At 41.7% G+C, this 23,414-nt stretch overlaps 2 protein-coding genes across 2 annotated transcripts in view; both read left to right on the top strand.

Annotated features, from left to right (window-relative positions):
• The window catches only part of LOC138370419 (uncharacterized), a 364,834-nt gene that overhangs the window by 9,255 nt on the left and 332,165 nt on the right, over window positions 1–23,414 (top strand). The gene's annotated exons all lie outside the window — the stretch shown is intronic.
• LOC138370558 (putative surface protein SACOL0050) lies at window positions 384–5,317 on the top strand. The gene is made up of 3 exons (XM_069334945.1): window positions 384–491; window positions 1,177–1,318; window positions 4,485–5,317. Exons 1-3 carry the CDS (start codon window positions 384–386, stop codon window positions 5,315–5,317), a joined length of 1,083 nt encoding a protein of 360 aa, XP_069191046.1.

The following is a 23,414-nucleotide window of genomic DNA, read 5'->3' as shown; positions in this document are numbered from 1 at the left end:
TATGTAAACACTGTCAACGAGAACATGGCATTGTGAACACTGTCAGCGAGAACATAGCTGTGAACACTGTCAGGGAGAACATGGCATTGTGAACACTGTCAGCAAGAACATAGCTGTGAACAAATGTTACCATGGAGTGATTGCACATAAAATGAGATAAATGGGAATAACGGGTAAAGTGGGGCGGTGGATTTTCAACTTTGTCAAACAGAATGCAGAGAGCGACGGTCAATCAAATAAGATCAAGCCCAAGTGCAGTAAAAATCTCTATCCCCAAGGGCACAGTAATGGCACCATTGCTATTACTCATTATTATCTCAGATATAGACAATAATACTTGTCACAGCTTTGTGTAATCCTTTGCAGATGATTAAAAAATCAGTATGAAAGTGTTATATGTAGAAGACATTGAAAAACTGCAGGGAGATATTAATAAGGTCTTCGATTGGGCAACTGAAAATATCATGATGTTAAATGGTGACAAGTTCCAGGTACTTATGTAAAGTGGAAACGAGAAAGCTAATCGAAACACAGGGTACATGACACAATCATACAAGCAAAGCAGCATATAAAAGATCTGGGAATTATGATACCTGACGACCTGACATTTAGTGAACATAACCGAGCAAATATGTCGGCGGGCAGGAAAATGATTGGATGAATTATGAGAACATTGAAATCCAGAGACCCCACAGCAATGTTAATACTATTTAAATCACTGATGCTGTCCTGTTTTGAGTATTGCTCGGTACTCACTTTCCCTTTCAGAGCAGGAAAGTTATCTGAATTAGTGGAAAATTTATATTCAAATTTCAAAAACATATACGGCACGCATAGAAACGATAAAACATCTAAATTATTGGGACCGTCTCAAAGCTCTCAAAATGTACTCTTTGGAAAGGAGACGAGAAAGGTACCAAATAATATATGCATGGAAGATACTTGAAGGCCAGGCACCAAATTTGCACAGTAGAATAACAACATACTGGAGGGAAAGACACGGAAGGAAATGCAGAATAGAACCAGTGAAGAGTAGAGGTGCCATAGGCACAATACGAGAGCACTGTCTGAACTTCAGAGATCCTCAGCTGTTCAACACCCTCCCTGCAAACATTATAAATATTGCTGGAACAAAGGTGGATATATTCAAAAGGTAATTAGATAAGTTCTTGCCAGGAGTGCCGGGCCAACCAGGCTGTAGTGGACATGTTGGCCTGCGGCCGCTCCAAGCAACAGCCTGTTGGAGCAAGTTATCACAAATCAAGCCTGGCCTCAGGCCGGGCTCGAAGAATAGAAGAACATTCAGAACGCGCTCCAGGTATAGTATTGTGAAGACTGTCTGGGAGAACATGGCATGGTGAGGAAAAGTTGAGCATGCAATAAAGGCTTAATCTTGGTACATGTGACCAGAACTCTCACTGTTGGAAAATTCTAGCAGGCAATTATTTCTTTTTATTCTTTGTGAATATTTATTTTTTATTTTTATCACTTCAATATTTATGATTATGATTCTAAGAGGACTTAGAATCTAAGTCCGCTTAGAATCAAACCTAAAACCTAAGTGAACTGTATATTTGATTCAGCCTAACAGAATTGATCAGCACATAGTTGGAGGGATGTTTACAGCTTGTACCACAATGGGTGGTTATTTAATAAGCTATAAACATTTACCTCTAAAGTGAATATAAATTATATCACATTTGGTGGCCTAAACAACTATTATTATTATTGCTGTTATCTACTGTGTTAATAAAGGAAGTGTAAGGTCTAAGCTGATACTGTAGGTATGGCTTGATTAGACTGTGTGTGATGGTTCCTCCATCAGATTAGGGTGTGGCTACATGTGGTCCAGGGGCCTTGTAATGACGTCTGCGTACAGCTTTGGGTAGCAAGAAACATCACAGTTTATGTTGGCCAGCACAATGATGTCTCCAAGTCACAAACTTACCTGTAAAATAGTTAGGGCTTAATAATGGTTCTATTAATATATACAGTACAGGTGTGACATGAAATATTTGTGTGTGTAGCAAAGAGCTAGACTCACTGAGATTGAGCTTTTCGCTCACTGCATAACCGCCAGACCTATCTAAACAGTAAATGGCCAAGAACATGTTATAGATAATTGGTAAGATGGATACTCAGCTCTTCTCTTTGCTGTAGAGGTCACAATGGCAGTTTCTCGGTTGGTTGACTCATATTTTGGAAGTTTTTGACGAGTTGTTCATGTCGCGAGAAGCCTTCAGTTTGTTGACAATCGGCTCTGTATGTGTTTGAGAGCGTGACTCGCCCTGCTTCCTGCCCAAGCAATGTTCCAATACTCTGTCTTAAGGACTAAGTTTATTTAACAATAGCAAGGGAAGCAAGCTATATTTTCTGGTGTATGGTATATTTATACAGTCCTAGTGAATACTATTTTATTAAGTTTAAACACTAGACTGTGGAGTAAAAGAATAATTGGAGTTTAATAAATACGTGGGTGAATAGAGGTCTTGTTATGATGTCACAGAATCTCCCATTTTCTATAAATTCTTAATGTATAACTATAGTATGTTAACATATGTGTCGGATTTCCGACACTCAAGCAATACACTGAATTTTGACGTTAAAATCCCGAACGAATGAATAAAGTGGTATACTGTAAATCATTGCGGCTCTCAACCATTCACACCTTCCATGTGTGGTCAGTAGGTTAGGTTAGAGTAAGGTAAGGTAAGTTAGGTTAGGGTAGGTTAAGTTAGATTAGGTTAGAGTCAGGTAAGTTAGGGCAGGGTAGGCTAGATTTTGTTACGTTAGTTCAGGTTCGATTTTTTAAATACGTCTTTTTCTGTCCGTTGTGGACGAGAGGACGTCTTAATTAGTGTCAGTTGGAGAGCAGGAGCTGAATCATGACAGGGCAATATGGTCACTATCCTGCCAGTACTGAGAGGTCAGAGAGCGTGTCAAGACCAAGCTGGAGGGACTTTTTAATTAAACTTTTTTTATTATTATTTTGTAAATCACTTTATTAATTATTTATTAATAAAATTAAATAAGTATTAAAATTATTTTTATTAAATTATTTTTATTAAATTATTTTTATTAAATTATTTTTATTGAAACGGGAATTATTAAACAGTTAGGCACCGAAGCATCAGGAGTCTGTTTATAACAATAATAATAATTACTGATTATTAAATGTAACCAAAGCCGTCAAAGATTGAGGAAAGATGTACACGTTTGTATGTGCTTGCGTAACTGCTTCGTGAATCTGGCCCCTGGTTTATGTGTGTTCACATTATCTAAATTCAAAGTTTCTAAGGCAAATGTACAGTGACTCGCTCCATCACTGCTGTTGCATAACGAAAGTGTCACTCGATGAAGTTATACTTCTCAAGAGATGTATACCATGTGAGGTATACCCAGGTCCTCGTTATATATACATAGAGAGTATACTCTTCTTCTGAACAGTGTTCAGGGTTAGAGTATACAAGATGGTTGGCCAATAAGCACTTGCGTGGCCTCAATAACCATCCAGAGGATAATAGGCCTAAGGCCCAATACCACAAAGCTCCGTGGTACCTGTTACCGATTGAATATCTCCAATAATGCGCTTCTCCGGCTGATAACGAAACTTAACAGCGATTTCGATTCAAAAATCGATTTCCATTATTCCACAAAATTTTATCTCGTAAAGTTACAACAGGAAAATATTATGAAGAACTCGCTCCAAATGTAAAGACTTAAATAATTCATTACGACGCCAGAAGACGTGATCAACTAAGTAAAGAAAAAGACCCATTGAATAGTTAAGATACAATAAGTAGTCTTAAGAGACAGATCGACCAACATTAAGGGCCCAAGACACTTCAACACCGCCCCCCCCCGCCCTCCCTCCATATAAGAGGGGCGTAACTAGCCGACCTCCTATGGTTTTCGAGAATGAACTTGACAAACACTTACCCGTCTTCGGCTGCGAGCAGCGGCGTCTAACAGCCTGGTTGAACACACCGTCAGTTAGAAGACCAGGTCTTATGCCGGGCATCAGGGGTATTGATCCTTGAAACTTTACTCATCCTCAACCACTTGGGCTGGACAGTAGAGCGACGGTCTCGCTTCATGCACGTCGGCGTTCAATCCCCGACTGTACAAGTGGTTGGGCACCATTCCTTGCCCCCGTCCCATCCCAAATCCTAATCATGACCCCTTCCAAGTGCTATATTATCGTAATGGCTTTCTCCTGATAGTTCCCTTCCCTTTGTCACATGAGACATTCAGACTCATGTGACACATACACTCACACTCAAGACATACAGACACACTCACGTGACAGTGACTCACACTCCCGTGACATAAACATTCAGACCCCAGTGACAGAAATTCAGACTTAGGTAACACAAATACTAAGACTCACTTGACAAAGAGACACTAGTGACGCAGAAACACAGGTGACACAGCCACGCAGGTGACACAGCCACACAGGTGACACAGCCACGCAGGTGACACAGACACAAGTAACACAGACGCCAAGAGTGACACAGACGCCAAGAGTGACACAGACGCCAAGAGTGAGACAGACGCCAAGAGTGAGACAGACGCCAAGAGTGAGACAGACGCCAAGAGTGAGATAGACGCCAAGAGTGAGACAGACGCCAAGAGTGAGACAGACGCCAAGAGTGAGACAGACGCCAAGAGTGAGACAGACGCCAAGAGTGAGACAGACGCCAAGAGTGACACAGACGCCAAGAGTGAGACAGACGCCAAGAGTGACACAGACGCCAAGAGTGACACAGACGCCAAGAGTGACACAGACGCCAAGAGTGACACAGACGCCAAGAGTGACACAGACGCCAAGAGTGACACAGACGCCAAGAGTGACACAGACGCCAAGAGTGACACAGACGCCAAGAGTGACACAGACGCCAAGAGTGACACAGACGCCAAGAGTGACACAGACGCCAAGAGTGACACAGACGCCAAGAGTGAGACAGACGCCAAGAGTGAGACAGACGCCAAGAGTGAGACAGACGCCAAGAGTGAGACAGACGCCAAGAGTGAGACAGACGCCAAGAGTGAGACAGACGCCAAGAGTGACACAGACGCCAAGAGTGAGACAGACGCCAAGAGTGAGACAGACGCCAAGAGTGAGACAGACGCCAAGAGTGAGACAGACGCCAAGAGTGAGACAGACGCCAAGAGTGAGACAGACGCCAAGAGTGAGACAGACGCCAAGAGTGAGACAGACGCCAAGAGTGAGACAGACGCCAAGAGTGACACAGACGCCAAGAGTGACACAGACGCCAAGAGTGACACAGACGCCAAGAGTGACACAGTTCAATAAATGGTTGCACAACATCGCTCTTCACGTGTTTGTGCCGCTAATTGACTCCTCTTCATCAAGTTGACGCTGCGCCACTTTTTGTCTCCTCTGAAAGAGACAAATTACGACAAAACTTTAAAGTGAAAGATAAAAAGTATTTTGTAAATTGTGCTTCAGGACCACTACGACACTTGATGGAGAGTTGTTGTTTGTTGTTAAAGATTTGCTACCTGGAACAAAGTTCCAAGTAGCACGGGCTATGGTGAGCCCGTAGTGCCTTACTAAGATAGAGAGGCCACTGAGTACTCATGGTAAAGGGAGGGGGGGGGGGGGAAGAGTGGATTGTGAGGGGATGCGGGTCGTGGGACATGGGTGGTGAGGGTCTTAAGATGGAAGGTATGGAGCGAGGAGCAAGACCGTCCACGGCAGGAAGCTGAAGTATCACCTGGACTGTCCAGAGACCACCGCTCCTGTGTGTGGAAACTGTACACGTGGGAGGACAGGTGGAGAAGGTATAGGAGAAGACAGGTGGAGAAGGTGGTATAGGAGTGGACAGGTGGAGAAGATGGTATAGGAGTGGACAGGTGGAGAAGATGGTATAGGAGTGGACAGGTGGAGAAGATGGTATAGGAGTGGACAGGTGGAGAAGGTGGTATAGGAGTGGACAGGTGGAGAAGGTGGTATAGGAGTGGACAGGTGGAGAAGATGGTATAGGAGAGGACAGGTGGAGAAGATGGTATAGGAGTGGACAGGTGGAGAAGATGGTATAGGAGAGGACAGGTGGAGAAGGTGGTACCTTGTCTTGTGCTTGACAAGGTACGGGCTCCATGCTGGGGTCGCATACTCCAGGATTGATTTTACATACGTGGTATACAAGGGTTTTGAATGATTCCTTACACTGGATTCTGAAGGCAGTTCCGATAGCCAGCCTCGCATACGCCGCTGATGTTATTCTTTTGATGTAGCTTTCAAGAGACAGGTTTGGCGTGATATCAACTCCTAGATCCTTCTCTGTTTCTTGAAGGACTTCATCTCCCATTCGGTATTATGTGTTTGGCCTTCTATTTCCTCTGCGTAGTTGCACAACCTTACATTTTCTTGGGCTGCACTTCAGTAGCTATTTGTAGCACAATTCTTTCCATTTGTCTGGGTCATCGTGTAATCTCATACTACAATCCTCTGTCTTAATCCTCATCATATTTGTGCTTCTGTTTTACACACACACACACACACACACACACACACACACACACACACACACACACACACACACACACACACACACACACACACACACACACACCTAGGTGCCCACCTAGGGCACCTAGGTGTGTGTCAGGGCACCCTCCCCCCGAATCCCCTCCCCTCCCCAGGACATCCCTTCTCCCCCACCCCCTAAGCCTTTCCTTCTCTCCCATGCCCTCCCTTCTCCCCCAAGCCCTCCCTTCTCCCCCAAGCCCTCCCTTCTCCCCCAAGCCTTCCTCTCCCCCCCCCTAAACCCTCCCTACTCCTCACTTCCTTAAGTCCTCCCCTCTTCCTCACCTCCGCTCAGCCCTCCCTCCCACACCCCCAAACCCTCCCTCTTAAGACCTCCCAAGCCCCCCTTCTCCCCCATCCCCTCACTCCCTCCCTCCTCCGGTACTCCCAAGCCTCCCCTTCCCCCTCTCCCTAACCCCCAAGCTCTCTCTCTTCTCACCCACCCCCAGGCCCTCCCTCCTTCACCTCCCTCCTCGTACCAGATCCTCCCAACCCCTGTACATCCCAGATCCTCCAGGTCCCTCTTCCTCAGACCTCCCATCCCAGACCCTCTCTGTTTCCCTGCTTCAGGGGAACCAAGAGAATATTTGAAAGGACAGAAGAGTCAGTTTCAGGGTGATGTACTCGAACATAGACGGGATTACAAGGAAGACAAGTGAACTAAGGGAAAGAACGCAAGAAATGAACCCAGTTGTAATCGGACTCAAAGAAACAAAACTCTCAGAATCAAAACAAATGCTGTGTTTCCCCAGGACTACACTGCAATAAGGAAACAGGGGGGAAGGAAGGGGAGGAGGTGGAGTGGCCCTACTAATGAGAAAGGAATGGAGTTCCAAGGAGATGGTTATCCCAGGATACGAGGGATTCAGAGAGTACATAACAGGCACCATAACAATAGGAGGACCAAGAGTAGTAGTGATATATAACCCTCTATCAAACGGCAGAAGACCCAGGCAAGAGTATGACAACAACAACGTGGCAGTTAACACTATAATTGAGAGAGTAGCAACTGCTGCCTGTTGAAATAGATCTCATCTGCTCATCATGAGGGACTTCAATCACTGAAGGATAGACTGGAAAAACAAGGAACCGCATGGAGGTGAAGATACATGGAGGACTAATCTATTGGAGGTGGCGATAAGAATTTTTTTAAGCCTGCATGTCAGGGAACCCACAAGAAGGAGAGGAAACGATGAACCAGCGAGACATGACCTAGTCTTCACTCTGAACGACTCCGACATAAGGGAAATCGGTTTCGAGGCCCCAGTAGGAATGATCGACCACAGTGTACTGACTTTTGAGTATCTGGTTGAAGAAGGGTTAATGAACTCGAGGAGGGGAACTGAAAACAAAAGGCTGGCATTCCAAAAAGGAAACTATGAGGAGATAAGAAAATTCCTAACACATATAACATGGGAAACAGAGCTCAGGGAAAAGACGGCCCAAGACATGATGGACTACATCACGCAGAAGTATAAGGAGGCCACAGACAAGTTTGTCCCGGATCAGAAGGAAAACAATGAAATAAAGATGAAAAACCCATAGTTTAATCAGAGATGCAGGCTAGCCAAGCAGAAAAGTAAAAGGGTGTGGAGAAACTATATAAATAACTGGAAACTTGAGAGCAAAGAAAGATACCAGAGTGCCAGGAATGAATATGTCAGGATGAGAGGAGAGGAAGAAAGGCAATACAAAAATGACATCGCAAGCAAGGCAAAGACTCAGCCTAAATTGCTGCACAGTCACATCAAGAGAAAAACAACAGTAAAGGAACTGGTAATGAAATTGAAAATAGGGGCAGACAGATTCACCACAAATGACAAGGAAGTGTGCAAGGAACTGAATAAGAATTTCCAGGTCTTCACATTAGAGCAAGGAGAAGATCCAGAGATAAGAGAAGGAATAGTTAACCAGGACCCACTAGAAGAGTTTGAGATTATCAGCGGGGAAGTAAGGAAACTGTTGCTAGATTTGGATGTGTCAAAGGCTATCGGCCCAAATGGAATCTCCCCTTAGATACTGAAGGAAGGAGTGGAAGCACTGTACCTGCCACTCTCTATGGTGTATAATAAATCCTTGGTAACAGGGAAACTGGCCAAAATTTGGAAGACGGCTAATGTTCTCCATATATACAAGAAGGGGGATAGACAGGAGGCACTGAACTACAGGCCAGTGTCCTCTAACTTGCATACCATGCAAGTTGGAGAAGATTGTGCGAAGAAAGCTAGTGGAACATCTGGAGCGAAAGAATTTTGTAACAAAGCATCAACATGGGTTCAGGGTTTATATTAATCCTATGAGGTAAGTCCTGCCTCATAGGATTAATTGAATTCTATGACCAGGCAACAAAAGTCAGGCAAGAAAGTGAGGGGTGGGCAGGCTGCATATTTGGATTGCCAGAAAGCCTTTGACTCAGTACCACAGAGGAAGCTAGCGAAAAAGTTATAGATGCAGGTAGGAGTGAAAGGGAAGGTACTTCATTGGATAAGGGAGTACCTAAGCAACAGAAGACAATGCATCACTGTGAGGGGTGAGGTCTCAGATTGGCGACCCATTACCAGTGGAGTCCCGCTGGGTTTTGTCCTTGGACCTATACTGTTTCTGATATATGTGAATGATCTTCCAGAGAATATAGAATCGTTCATATCACTGTTTGCTGATGATGCAAAAATTATGAGGAGGATTAAAACAGAGGAAGATAGTAGGGTACAAGATGACATAGACAGACTGAATGATTGGGCTGATAAATGGCTACTAAAGTTCAACCCGAGTAAATGCAAGGTAATGAAACTAGGCAGTGGAAACAGGAGGCTAGACACAGGATACTGAATGGGAGATGAAGTCCTTCATGAAACGGACAGAGAGAAAGATCTAGGAGTTGACATCACACCAAACCTGTCTCCTGAAGCCCACATAAAAAGAATTACATCTGGGGCGTATGCAAGGCTGGCTAACATCAGAACAGCCTTCAAGAACCTGTGCAAGGAATTATTCAGAACCTTGTATACCACGTATGTAAGACCAATCCTGGAGTATGCGGCCCCAGCATGTAGCCCGTACCTTGTCAAGCACAAGACGAAGTTGGAAAAAGTTCCGAGGTATGCCACTAAGCTAGTCCCAGAAGTAAGAGGCATGAGTTACGAGGAAAGGCTGCGTGAAATGCACCTCACGACACTGGAAGACAGAAGAATAAGGGTAGACATGATCACCACCTACAAAATTCTCAGAGGAATTGACAGGGTTGATAAGCATAAACTGTTTATGCTTTTGTTTAACACTTTATTGTTTAACTTTATTGTTTAACACGGGTGGTACACGAACAAAGGGACACAGATGGAAACTGAGTACCCAAATGAGCCACAGGGACGTTAGAAAGAACTTTTTCAGTATTAGAGTAGTTAACAGATGGAATGCATTAGGCAGTGATGGGGTGGAGGCTGACTCCATACACAGCTTCAAATGTAGTTATGACAGAGCCCAGTAGACTCAGGAATCTGTACACCAGTTGATTGACAGTTGAGAGGCGGGACCAAAGAGCCAGAGCTCAACCCCCGCAAGCACAAATAGGTGAGTACATACATCCCCAGGAAAAAGCCCACAGTAGCTGTCTAACTCCCAGGTATCTATTTACTTCTAGGTGAACAGAAGCATCAGGATGAAAGAATCTTTGCGCATTTTGTTTCTGCCTCTGCCGGGAATCGAACCCGGGACTTTAGGACTACGACCCCAGAGCTCCCATCCTCGCGGCTGTGTACTCACCTAGTTGTGCTTGCGGGGGTTGAGCTTTGGCTCTTTGGTCCCGCCTCTCAACTGTCAATCAACTGGTGTACAGATTCTTGAGCCTACTGGGCTCTATCAAATATACAATTGAAACTGTGTATGGAGTCAGCGCCATCACATCACTGCCTAATGCATTCCACATGTTAACTACTCTGACACTGAAAAAAATCTTTCTAATATCTTATTGGCTCAATTGGGTTCTACGTTCTCACCTGTGTCTCCTTGTTCTTGTTCCACCCATGTTAAATAGGTAGTCTTTGTTCACCCTTTAATTTTCCTGAGAATTTTGTTGGTGGTGATCATATCTCCCTTACTCCTCTGTCTTCCAGGGACGTGAGGTTAAGCTCCCATAGCCTTTCCTCATAGCTCATACCTCTCAATTCTGGGACTAATCTAGTGGCATACCTTTGAAGGTTCTCTAATTTTGCCTTGTGTTTAACTCGGTATGGACCTCATGCATACTCCAGGATTGATCTGACATAAGTAGTATACATGTTCCTGACTTACACAAGTTTCTAATGGCAGGTTTTATGTTGGCCAACCTAGCATATGCCGCTGATGATATCCTTTTGATGTTGGCCTCTGGGGACAGATTCGGTTCGATATCAACTCCCAGATCTTTCCCTCTATTTGACTCTTGCAGGATTTCACCTCCCAGATGGTACATTGTGTTCAGCCTCCTGCTCCCTTCGCCTAATTTCATTACTTAACGCTTTTCTGAGTTGAACTTTAGCAGCCATTTTCTTGACAATTCCTCCAGTTTGTCCGAGTCGTCCAGCAGTCATTGTATATCTTCATCGGTCTTGATTCTTCTCATATTTTGGCATCATCAGCAAACATTGAGAGAAATGAGTCTCTACCCTCTGGAAGATATTTTACGTATATCAGAAACAGGATGGGTCCAAGTACAGAGCCCTGTGGGACTCCGCTGGTAAGATGTCGCCACTCTGAGGTCTCCTCCCCCTCACAGTTCCTCGCTGTTTCTTGTTACTTAGATACTCCCTTATCCACTGGAGCACCTTCCCTTTTACTCCTGCCTGTTGCTCCAACTTTTTTAACAGCCTTTTATGGGGTACTGTGTCAAAGGCTTTCCGGCAGTCCAAGAAAATGCAGTCTACCCACCCTTCTCTTGGTTGCCTAATTTTTGCCGCCTGGTCAAAGAATTCCATTAAGCCTGTGAGGCACGTTTTAACATCCCTGAACCCATGCTGGTGGTGTGCTACAAAACTGTTTCCCTCCGGGTGCCCTACGAGTCTTTTCCTCACGATCTTCTCCGTCTCCTTGCATAGTATTCAAGTTAGGAAAACTGGCATGTAGTTCAGTGCCTCTTGTCTGTCACCCTTTTATATATATTGGGACTACATTGGCTGTCTTCCAGCTTTCCGGTAGACCTCCAGTTTCCAGTGACCTGTTATACACCATAGAGAGTGACATACTTAGTCCTTCCACACCTTCTTTTAGTATCCATGGTGAGAGACTGTCAGGCCCAACAGCCTTTGTCGCATTCAGCTCCAACAAATTCCAATTGGACCTCATCACTAGTGAGCTCATATTCCTCCAAGATTGCTTGGTTTGTCGCCTTCTCTCAGTATAGGAACGTCTCCTTGGTATGTTGTGAAGACCTCATGGAATCTCTTGTTGAGTTTTTCACACACCACCTTGTCTTTCTCTGTGTATCTGTTCTCGCCTTTTCTCAGTTTCATCACTTGTTCCTTCACTGCTGTTTTCCTCTTGATGTGGTTGTGAAGGTTTTGGTTGGGTCATTGCTTTACTCGCGATGTCATTTTCATACTGTCTCTGCTACTCTCCTCACTCTGAGGTACTCATTTCTGTCCCTCTGCTATCCCTGCTCTCTGTTGTTCTGTCATTCCCGTAGTTTCTCCATGTTCTTGTACTCAGTTGCTTCGCTACCTTACATTCTTGACTGAACCATGGATTCTGATGTTTCTTTTCATTTTCCCCTTTTGGGCCTGGATAAACCTGTCTGCAGCTTCCTGACACTTATGAGGTGACGTAGTCCATCATATCTTGTAACAGTCTTTTCGCTGAGCTCTGTTTCCCATGGTATTCCCATTACGAAATTCCTCATCTCGTCATATTTTCCTCTTCTGTAATTTAGTCTTTTCCCTTCCAATCCCATCCTTGGACAGGTTATCCCTACCTCTACCTGATACTCAAATGTTAATACACTGTGGTCACTCAGTCCCATGGGGGCTACAAATTTAGTTTCCCTTATTTCTGACTCATTCAACGTGAATATCAGGTCGAGTCTAGCTAGTTCGTCATTGCTTCTCATTCTTGTGGTTCCCTTGACATATTGGCTCAAAGTTTCTTGTTGTCACGTCCAAGAGTTTAGCTCTCCATGTTTCTGCACCTCCACGTGGTTCCACATTCTTCCAGTCCATCTTTGCATGGTTGAAGTCGCCCTTGAATAAGAGTCTGGATCCATTCCTGCAGGCAACTGAAGTTGTTCTATTATATTAATGGTTGCCATGTTGTTCCTATCGAACTCCTGTCATTTAGTGGAGGGTTGTAAATGACTGGTACTATTACCTTTCGTCCACCCATTGTCATAGTTTCTGTTATTTAATCTCTGAATCATTCTCAGCCCAGATTTTTTATCTCTTCAAATCTCCAATCCTTCCTTATTAGCAGGGCCACTCCTCCTCCTCTCTCTTCCCAATCTTTCCTTACTATATAGTAGTGATGTGGAAACACTACATTTGTTATGATGGCTGAAAATTTCGTTTCTGTGAGTCCTATTACATCCGGGCTTTCTTCTTGCGCACTTTCGGCCAGTTCACTTGCTTTATTAGTAATCCCATCGATGTTTGAGTACATTAACTTGAAGCTCGCTTTCTTATATCCATTATCACACACACTCCTTACTAGTGTAGGAAGCCGTTGTCTGGACCTGTGATCAGATGATAGACAGGAAGAAGTCCAGGGGTGAGGGCTCATCCTCCTGTTGGGTAGTTACCAGGGGCTTGGGGAGGAGGTGGAGGGATGGAGGGCGCAGATCTTGCTTGGGCTTTCATGGGGGACCTGAAGAAGACCAAGAGATGGGGAGTCAGGGGTGCTCGGGGTGAGGGGGAGGAAGGATTTGGGTGGTTTGGTGGTTATTGTGTAGGGGAAAGGGAGGGTTTGAGTTAGGGGTAGGGGGTGCGCCTATAGGGTGGCAGGTGGGGGTGTTGCAGCCCCCCTCTGGGGTTCCTAAATTGTTGGTTTGGGGTTCCTCACTCCCCTCTGAGATTGTCGAGTTGGAGGCTGAGGTTCCCTGACTTCCTGCCCTCCGCCTGCACCTTTTCCTTTCATTTGCTGGCTGCATTATTTCATCCCTGGTCATGTCCCTTCCAAGGAATACCTCTCTGTATTCCATTACATATTGTAGTTTGCTCCTCTTTACTAGAATGTTCTCTTTGGTGGCCTCGATCCTGAATACTACCTTTATAAATCGATTTTTATCTTTGTTGTACTAGCCAAGCCAGAAAACCTTCTTAATGTATTGTTCAGTCCCTTCCATTTGTATCTCCTTCAGTATCTGACACAACAACTTTGTCCATAGCTCTCCTCTCTTCCTGCCTGGAAACCTTCATTGTTCATTAATATGTACCACGATAACTAAGAGAAGAAATGTAGACGTTTACATACCATAGAGTCTATCTCAGATTAAGAAAGTAATTAGAAACAAAGAAAAATGCATAAGATGTAGAGTGACGACAACACAGCAGTTGCAACATCAGGATCTTCGAGTTGGTACAAGAATTCAACCAACTACGAAACATTTATTTTGATGAAAGGGAGCAGTAGAACAACAGACGTACACTTACATCGCATCAGGTTTGGATACCCATGTGCATGGGAAATAGGCTTACAGGTTCCGGAAGATAGGGAAATGTCAACACTGTGGAGAAATGCCCAACAAACCACTGGAACATTATTTAACACAGTGCACAGTTACAAACCCATTAAGACTTCAACTTAGATTCAACAGAGCAGAAGTAGTTGTTAAACACATGGGGACAAAATCTTACTGAAGCGACCATACGAGTCAGAAATACTCATACTCCGCCCAAGTAAAACAGAAACAAGCAACACTTAGTGGGCCAGCTGGAATATCCCTGAAAAAAACTACCAGTTCTTTTCCGTAAAGTTACTGCTTTCACTGCATCTTCCTTGACTGAGGACGTGGCTTCTGGGCTCTTCCTCAGCATTTTAGCAAAGGTGGCACCTATTGTAGAGGTCTCTGCTATTGCTATATTCCCTGCTACCTAGTGGTTGGTTGCCTAGGCCTGAGTTTAAGGAGGGTTTGTTTTTAAGTTTATTATCTTCTGCGCTGCACTTAGTTCCATCTGTAGTTTAATTAAAGTTCTAATAATATCTTTAAATTCTCCACTGATTTCCCTCCGTGCACGAGCATCATCTCCATGTTTGACTCATCCTGTCCTTCTCCTCCACCTGTGTTCTGTTGTCCTACCATCATGCTTGATCCAATTTTGGTACAATGGGTTTATGTTAGACTACAAAGATCAGAGAGAGATGAAGAGAGAGAGGAGGGAAGATAAGAGAGTGGGTTGGTAAGAGGAGAGAGCTGAGCAGACGAGAGGGGAAAGGGGAAGGTAGATTGGTGTGTGTAGAGAGGGGTGAGTGGAGGCAAAGATAAAGAAGAGCTGGAGAGAGAGAGAGAGAGAGAGAGAGAGAGAGAGAGAGAGAGAGAGAGAGAGAGAGAGAGAGAGAGAGAGAAATGAGAGGACGAGGACAAGCATGGGGGGAGGGGAGTGAAGAGGGTCAATGTTGGAGAATGAGGCTCTTCAAGTGTGGCTCGGGTATGTCTAATTTGAGGGCTGCTTTCGTCTCTGTATACTCTGTCGAGAATCATTTCTATGGTGGTGTCGACCGAGACGTTTGTAAATAGGGATTCGACGTCCAGTGAAGCAATAATTATTTGGGCTGTGTAGTTTTGATTATTTCTAGGTAATCTGCTGAAAATTGTAGACTATAGTTGCTTGGAGTGTATGGAGTTAGGAGTTCTTTAAGTCTTTTTGCCAGGTGGTAGGATGAAGTTGGTATTTGGCTGATTATTCTATAAAATTAATATTCTATATATTCTATAAGCATATTCTATAAATTCTATAAGCATATTCTATAAAGCAAAGAAGACTACCGACCTCCTTATTAAAAGCAGCCTGAAGCCGACGGAGAACCCTTTACAGCAGTCAAGCGTTGTATACAAGTACATCTGCCCCCACGAAGGGTGTAACGTTCAATCTAAGTACATAGGTATGACGTCAACCAAGCGGACGAGGCGTTTGACCTGTCATCTTCAATCCGGTACCTCCAGAAATCACATGAGACAAGCGCATGACATCACCCTAGCAAGAGAAAATGCTGAATAAAAACACTTGTATAATAGACAAAACCCAAGATGTAATAAGATTACAAATTCTTGAAGCAATCCTACATAAAAATAGAACAACCTGCCATGAATACCCAAATTACGGAACTATTTACTCTACCCAGCATGAGAGTAAGAACAAGACCGGAACATAATGATGCCAACATAGAAGACATTGCCTCAACATAATTGGCCCACTACACCTGATTAATCTTTGTAATGTGTTTCGTACCCTATTTAGCTTTATTCTACTCTTTTCTCCTTTATGCCTTATTCTATACCCAAATGTATACCCACTGTTCGATCCATTTGTCTACACCTCACCCCATCGTTCGATCCACTTGTATTCACCAGACCCACTAATAATATAAATATAATGTCCGGTACTGTAACATCACTTGAAAATGAACCATGTCCATGTAGGTTCGAAACGTTGTGTAAATTTTATAATAATTGTAATACATTCTACAGTTATTTATCTTTTTCTTCACCTCGAACGAACATGATTTTTGGAGAACTCCTCTTCCAATTAAACCCAGATACAAAAGCACTAATCAGAGGGATAGAAGCCCTAAACCAGAAAATAATCTATACAGAATATGCAGTCATATTCAATGGAACATGTATAAATGAAAACCTGCTGCCAGTATACACCAATATATATATATATATATATATATATATATATATATATATATATATATATATATATATATATATATATATATATATATTGTGACGATAATCTCCTTCAAGAGATTGAGCCTGCTCTTCCCTCCACAAATACGTCGCAACAAATATATATAACTACTATGGAAGAAATGTCCAACAACGACAACAACACCAGCAAGGTTTGCCAGCGAGCAAAACGTATGCAGCCAGAGACACCTGCTCAGACTCAAACCGCCAAACTACCTGTCTTACTACCGGCTCCGCTGATTGGTCGCCGGTCTGGCTGCAACTGCACTCGCCCCCCCCCATACTACTTGATGTCTGGGGTCGCCACGACCTCAGACCTCAGAATATTCTGTGCTTTCGCAGTTACCACTCCTCCCGGCTAGACGTTAGCGTATATTGAGAGAGGTGGTAGCTTAAAGCCAATATTCCAGCACCTTACCTTTATTTTTGTATTGCACTTCTTGTTATTTTGTCTTAACGTAACTTTTCATTGTGTCATTTAATTATTCTTATTATTTTGATTGATTGATTTTATTATACAAATTTGTTTGTCCATTTTTTCATGTTTTGATTTCTTTAACGTAATTAAAATTTCATTGTTAAAGTTTACTTGTGTTTTGTGTGTCTTCTCCTTACCTTACCACAGACGAAGTTCCAGTTTTTTCTATTTTTTTTTTATAACTATGTGACGAGGCCATACCCCTAGCCTTAAACAGCCGAACACCAACGCGTTACCGTCACAATATATATATATATATATATTATATATATATATATATATATATATATATATATATATATATATATATATATATATGTCGTACCTAGTAGCCAGAACGCACTTATCAGACTACTATGCATGGCCCGATTTGCCTAATAAGCCAAGTTTTCCTGAATTAATATATTTTCTCTAATTTTTTTCTTATGAAATGATAAAGCTACCCATTTCATTATGTATGAGGTCATTTTTTTTTATTGGAGTTAAAATTAACGTAGATATATGACCGAACCTAACCAACCCTACCTAACCTAACCTATCTTTATAGGTTAGGTTAGGTTGCTAAAAAAGTTAGGTTAGGTTAGGTTAGGTAGGTTAGGTAGTCGAAAAACAATTAATTCAGGAAAACTTGGCTTATTAGGCAAATCGGGCTTTGCACAGTAGGCTGAGAAGTGCGTTCTGGCTACTAGGTACGACATATATATATATATATATATTAGTATATATATATATTAGTATATTTTGGTAGCAGTCTTTCCTGTAGACATATATTATTAAATATGACCGAAAAAGTAAGATTAATAATTCTAACACGAATTTTCTCGATCTTTCGTACGTTTCTTTTCACTGTTGGTGGTAATTCAAAAATCAATTCTCCAAAATTAATTTTTATTTCTAGTCTGACACGACACTTGAGCGGGTTTCGTAAAACTTATTACATTTTCAAAGACTTTAGCTTACACATACACAACTGAATAGAACTTACACATCTTCGATTTGTTTATATCTACATTTGAGTGAGGTGGTATTAATAGGGTATTAAATTCCTAAACACAAGACAGAACACGATACAATGGGTATTGAATGAAAGTGATTTGTAGAAAGCCTATTGCTCCATATTTCTTGATGCTTCTATATTGGAGCGGAGTCTTGAGGTGGGTAGAATATAGTTGTGCATTAATTGGCTGTTGATTGCTGGTGTTGACTTCTTGATGCGTAGAGCCTCGCAGACGTCAAGCCGCCTGCTATCGCTGTATCTATCGATGATTTCTGTGTTGTTTACTAGGATTTCTCTGGCGATGGTTTGGTTGTGGGAAGAGATTATATGTTCCTTAATGGAGCCCTGTTGCTTATGCATCGTTAAACGCCTAGAAAGAGATGTTGTTGTCTTGCCTATATACTGTTTTTTTTGGAGCTTACAGTCCCCAAGAGGGCATTTGAAGGCATAGACGACGTTGGTCTCTTTTAAAGCGTTCTGCTTTGTGTCTGGAGAGTTTCTCATGAGTAGGCTGGCCGTTTTTCTGGTTTTATAGTAAATCGTCAGTTGTATCCTCTGATTTTTGTCTGTAGGGATAACGTTTCTATTAACAATATCTTTCAGGACCCTTTCCTCCGTTTTATGAGCTGTTGAAAAGAAGTTCCTGTAAAATAGTCTAATAGGGGGTATAGGTGTTGTGTTGGTTGTCTCTTCAGAGGTTGCATGGCGTTTCACTTTCCTTCTTATGATGTCTTTGACGAAACCATTGGAGAAGCCGTTGTTGACTAGGACCTGCCTTACCCTACAGAGTTCTTCGTCGACTTGCTTCCATTCTGAGCTGTGGCTGAGAGCACGGTCGACATAAGCGTTAACAACACTCCTCTTGTACCTGTCTGGGCAGTCGCTGTTGGCATTTAGGCACATTCCTATGTTCGTTTCCTTAGTGTAGACTGCAGTGTGGAAACCTCTGCTCTTTTCCATGACTGTTTCATCTAGAAAGGGCAGCTTCCCATCCTTTTCCATCTCGTAAGTGAAACGCAGCACGGAACTCTGCTCAAATGCCTCCTTCAGCTCCTGCAGAAGTCTGACATCAGGTACCTGTGTAAAAATGTCGTCAACATACCTGCAGTATATGGCCGGTTTCAAGTTCATTTCGACTAAGACTTTTTGCTCGATGGTACCCATGTAGAAGTTTGCAAACAGGACACCTAGGGGAGAACCCAAGGCGACCCCATCTACTACTATTGTACTAAAGAGGCACCCTTCTTGAGGCCGGATGGGCACATGTATAAGCAAGTAGATGGGGTCGCCATGGGTTCTCCCCTAGGTGTCCTGTTTGCAAACTTCTACATGGGTACCATCGAGCAAAAAGTCTTAGTCGAAATGAACTTGAAACCGGCCATATACTGCAGGTATGTTGACGACATTTTTACACAGGTACCTGATGTCAGACATCTGCAGGAGCTGAAGGAGGCATTTGAGCAGAGTTCCGTGCTGCGTTTCACTTAAGAGATGGAAAAGGATGGGAAGCTGCCCTTTTTAGATGTAACAGTCATGGAAAAGAGCGGAGGTTTCCACACTGCAGTCTACACTAAGGAAACGAACATAGGAATGTGCCTAAATGCCAACAGCGACTGCCCAGACAGGTACAAGAGGAGTGTTGTTAACGCTTATGTCGACCGTGCTCTCAGCCACAGCTCAGAATGGAAGCAAGTCGACGAAGAACTCTGTAGGGTAAGGCAGGTCCTAGTCAACAACGGCTTCTCCAATGGTTTCGTCAAAGACATCATAAGAAGGAAAGTGAAACGCCATGCAACCTCTGAAGAGACAACCAACACAACACCTATACCCCCTATTAGACTATTTTACAGGAACTTCTTTTCAACAGCTCATAAAACGGAGGAAAGGGTCCTGAAAGATATTGTTAATAGAAACGTTATCCCTACAGACAAAAATCAGAGGATACAACTGACGATTTACTATAAAACCAGAAAAACGGCCAGCCTACTCATGAGAAACTCTCCAGACACAAAGCAGAACGCTTTAAAAGAGACCAACGTCGTCTATGCCTTCAAATGCCCTCTTGGGGACTGTAAGCTCCAAAAAAAACAGTATATAGGCAAGACAACAACATCTCTTTCTAGGCGTTTAACGATGCATAAGCAACAGGGCTCCATTAAGGAACATATAATCTCTTCCCACAACCAAACCATCGCCAGAGAAATCCTAGTAAACAACACAGAAATCATCGATAGATACAGCGATAGCAGGCGGCTTGACGTCTGCGAGGCTCTACGCATCAAGAAGTCAACACCAGCAATCAACAGCCAATTAATGCACAACTATATTCTACCCACCTCAAGACCCCACTCCAATATAGAAGCATCAAGAAATATGGACCAATAGGCTTTCTACAAATCACTTCCATTCAATACCCATTGTTTCGTGTTCTGTCTTGTGTTTAGGAATTTAATTCCCTATTAATACCACCTCACTCAAATGTAGATATAAACAAATCGAAGATGTGTAAGTTCTATTCAGTTGTGTATGTGTAAGCTAAAGTCTTTGAAAATGTAATAAGTTTTACGAAACGCACTCAAGTGTCGCGTCAGACTAGAAATAAAAATTAATTTTGGAGAATTGATTTTTGAATTACCACCAACAGTGAAAAGAAACGTACGAAAGATCGAGAAAATTCGTGTTAGAATTATTAATCTTTCTTTTTCGGTCATATTTAATAATATATATATATATATATATATATATATATATATATATATATATATATATATATATATATATATATATATATATATATATATATATATTATATATGTCGTACCTAGTAGCCAGAACGCACTTCTCTGCCTACTTTGCAAGGCCCGATTTGCCTAATAAGCCAAGTTTTCATGATTTAATTGTTTTTCGACGACCTAACCTACCTAACCTAACCTAACTTTTTCGGCTACCTAACCTAACCTTACCTATAAAGATAGATTAGGTTAGGTTAGGTAGGGTTGGTTAGGTTTGGTCATATATCTATGTTAATTTTAACTCCAATAAAAAAAATTGACCTTATACATAATGAAATGGGTAGCTTTATCATTTCATAAGAAAAAAATTTGAAAAAATATATTTTTGATAAAATATATTTAAAAATAAAAATATAATATATATATATTTAAAAAATATATTTATATATATATATATATATATATATATATATATATATATATATATATATATATATATATATATATGTCGTACTTAGTAGCCAGAACGCACTTTGTCAGCCTACTATTCATGGCCCGATTTGCCTAATAAGCCAAGTTTTCATGAATTGTTTTTCGACTACCTAACCTAACCTAACTTTTTCGGCTACCTAACCTAACCTATAGAGATAAGGTTAGGTAGGGTTGGTTAGGTTCGGTCATATATCTACGTTAATTTTAACTCCAATAAAAAAAAATTGACCTCATATATAATGAAATGGGTAGCTTTATCATTTCATAAGAAAAAAATTTGAGAAAATATATTAATTCAGGAAAACTTGGCTTATTAGGCAAATCGGGCCTTGCATAGCAGGCCGAGTACGACGTTCTGGCTACTAGGTACGACATATATCATATATATTATGTATATATTATATATATATATATATATTATATATGCAACTGAAAACTCACACCCCACAAGTTACTCGAACCCATACTGCCAGGAGCACTCTGCTGGCGTACAGGATCCTTTAACCGCTCGACCAACACGACCGGACAAAAGCTGATGGAAGCCAAGGCTATTAGCCCATCAGCCCGCCGGCACTCGGTTGGTAATCTTGGGCATAGTATTTTATCAAATCACCTCATTCTTTGGGGCACACGTTAGGAACACAAATGCGAACAAGCTTGAATGATCCTCAGTGCTATATGCAACTGAAAACTCACACCCCAGAAGTGACTCGAACCCATAATGCCAGGAGCACTCTGCTGGTGTACAGGATCCATTAACCGCTCGACCAATGACAAACACGACCTGACAAAAGCTGATGGTAGCCGAGGCTATTGTGTTCCTCACGTGTGCTCAAAGAATGAGGTGATTTGATAAAATACCATGCCCAAGATTACCAACCGAGTGCCGGCGGGCTGATGGGCTAATAGCCTTGGCTTCCATCAGCTTTTGTCCGGTCGTGTTGGTCGAGCGGTTAAAGGATCCTGTACGCCAGCAGAGTGCTCCTGGCAGTATGGGTTCGAGTCACTTCTGGGGTGTGAGTTTGCAGTTGCATATAGTCCTGGGGACCATTCAGGCTTGTTTGCATATATATATATATATATATATATATATATATATATATATATATATATATATATATATAATATTTCATTGAATATGACCGCATATTCTGTATTTATTATTTTCTGGTTTAGGGCTTCTATCCCTCTAACTATTTTCTTAGCATCAGGGCTTAATTGAAATAGGAGTTCTCCAAAACTCATTTTCGTACTTTTAAGGTGAAGAAGAGAAGTGATTTACTATAGAGTGTATTACACCTATTTATATAATTTATATAATTTTCTATATACAGAAAATAATAAATACAGAATATGCGGTCATATTCAATGAAACATGTTTGAAAGAAAACCTGCTGCCAGTATACACCAATATATATATATATATATATATATATATATGCGAACAAGCCTGAATGGTCCCCAGGACATATGCAACTACATACCAGTATACATACCAGTTGCGTTGCTTCTTGGGAGTATGGGTTCGAGTCACTTCTTGGGGTGTGAGTTTTCAGATATATATATATATATATATATATATATATATATATATATATATATATATATATATATATATATATATATATAATATGCAATAACTTGCTTAAACACGCAAGTTTGAAGTTAAAACAACTTCAGACAACAACCTCCACCACGGGACTCGAACCATACCCAGCACAGATGCTTCACAACACCTGGCATAACTGGTACGCCTTTAACCCACTGCACCACTCTGACCCTTAAAAAAGATGGAAATTTCGGGGTATTTAACTACCCCAAATCACGACCTTCCAAGGGCACCAGAGTTAGTGAGAGGTCACTCACGTTCTTTCATCACGCTCCTTGTTAATATGGGAAATTTCGATCTCCTTTAAAGGGTCTGAGTGGTGTAGTGGGCTAAAGGCGTACCAGCTCTGCCAGGTGTTGTTAAGCATCTGTGCTGGCTATGGTTCAAGTCCCCTGGTGGAGGTTGTTATCTGAAGTTGGTTTAACTTCAAACTTGCGTGTTTAAGCAAGTTAGTCTATATATATATATATATATATATATATATATATATATATATATATATATAAATATATATATATATATATATAAATATATATATATAAATATATATATATATATATATAAATATATATATATATATATATATAAATATATATATATATATATATATATATATATATATAAATATATATAAATATATATATATATATATATATATATATATATATATATATATATA

The sequence above is a fragment of the Procambarus clarkii genome, chromosome 32 (genome assembly GCF_040958095.1).
Source record: "Procambarus clarkii isolate CNS0578487 chromosome 32, FALCON_Pclarkii_2.0, whole genome shotgun sequence".
Lineage (NCBI taxonomy): Eukaryota > Metazoa > Arthropoda > Malacostraca > Decapoda > Cambaridae > Procambarus > Procambarus clarkii.
The sequence above is the reverse complement of the archived record's forward strand: the minus strand, read 5'-3'. Positions and strand labels throughout refer to the sequence as shown.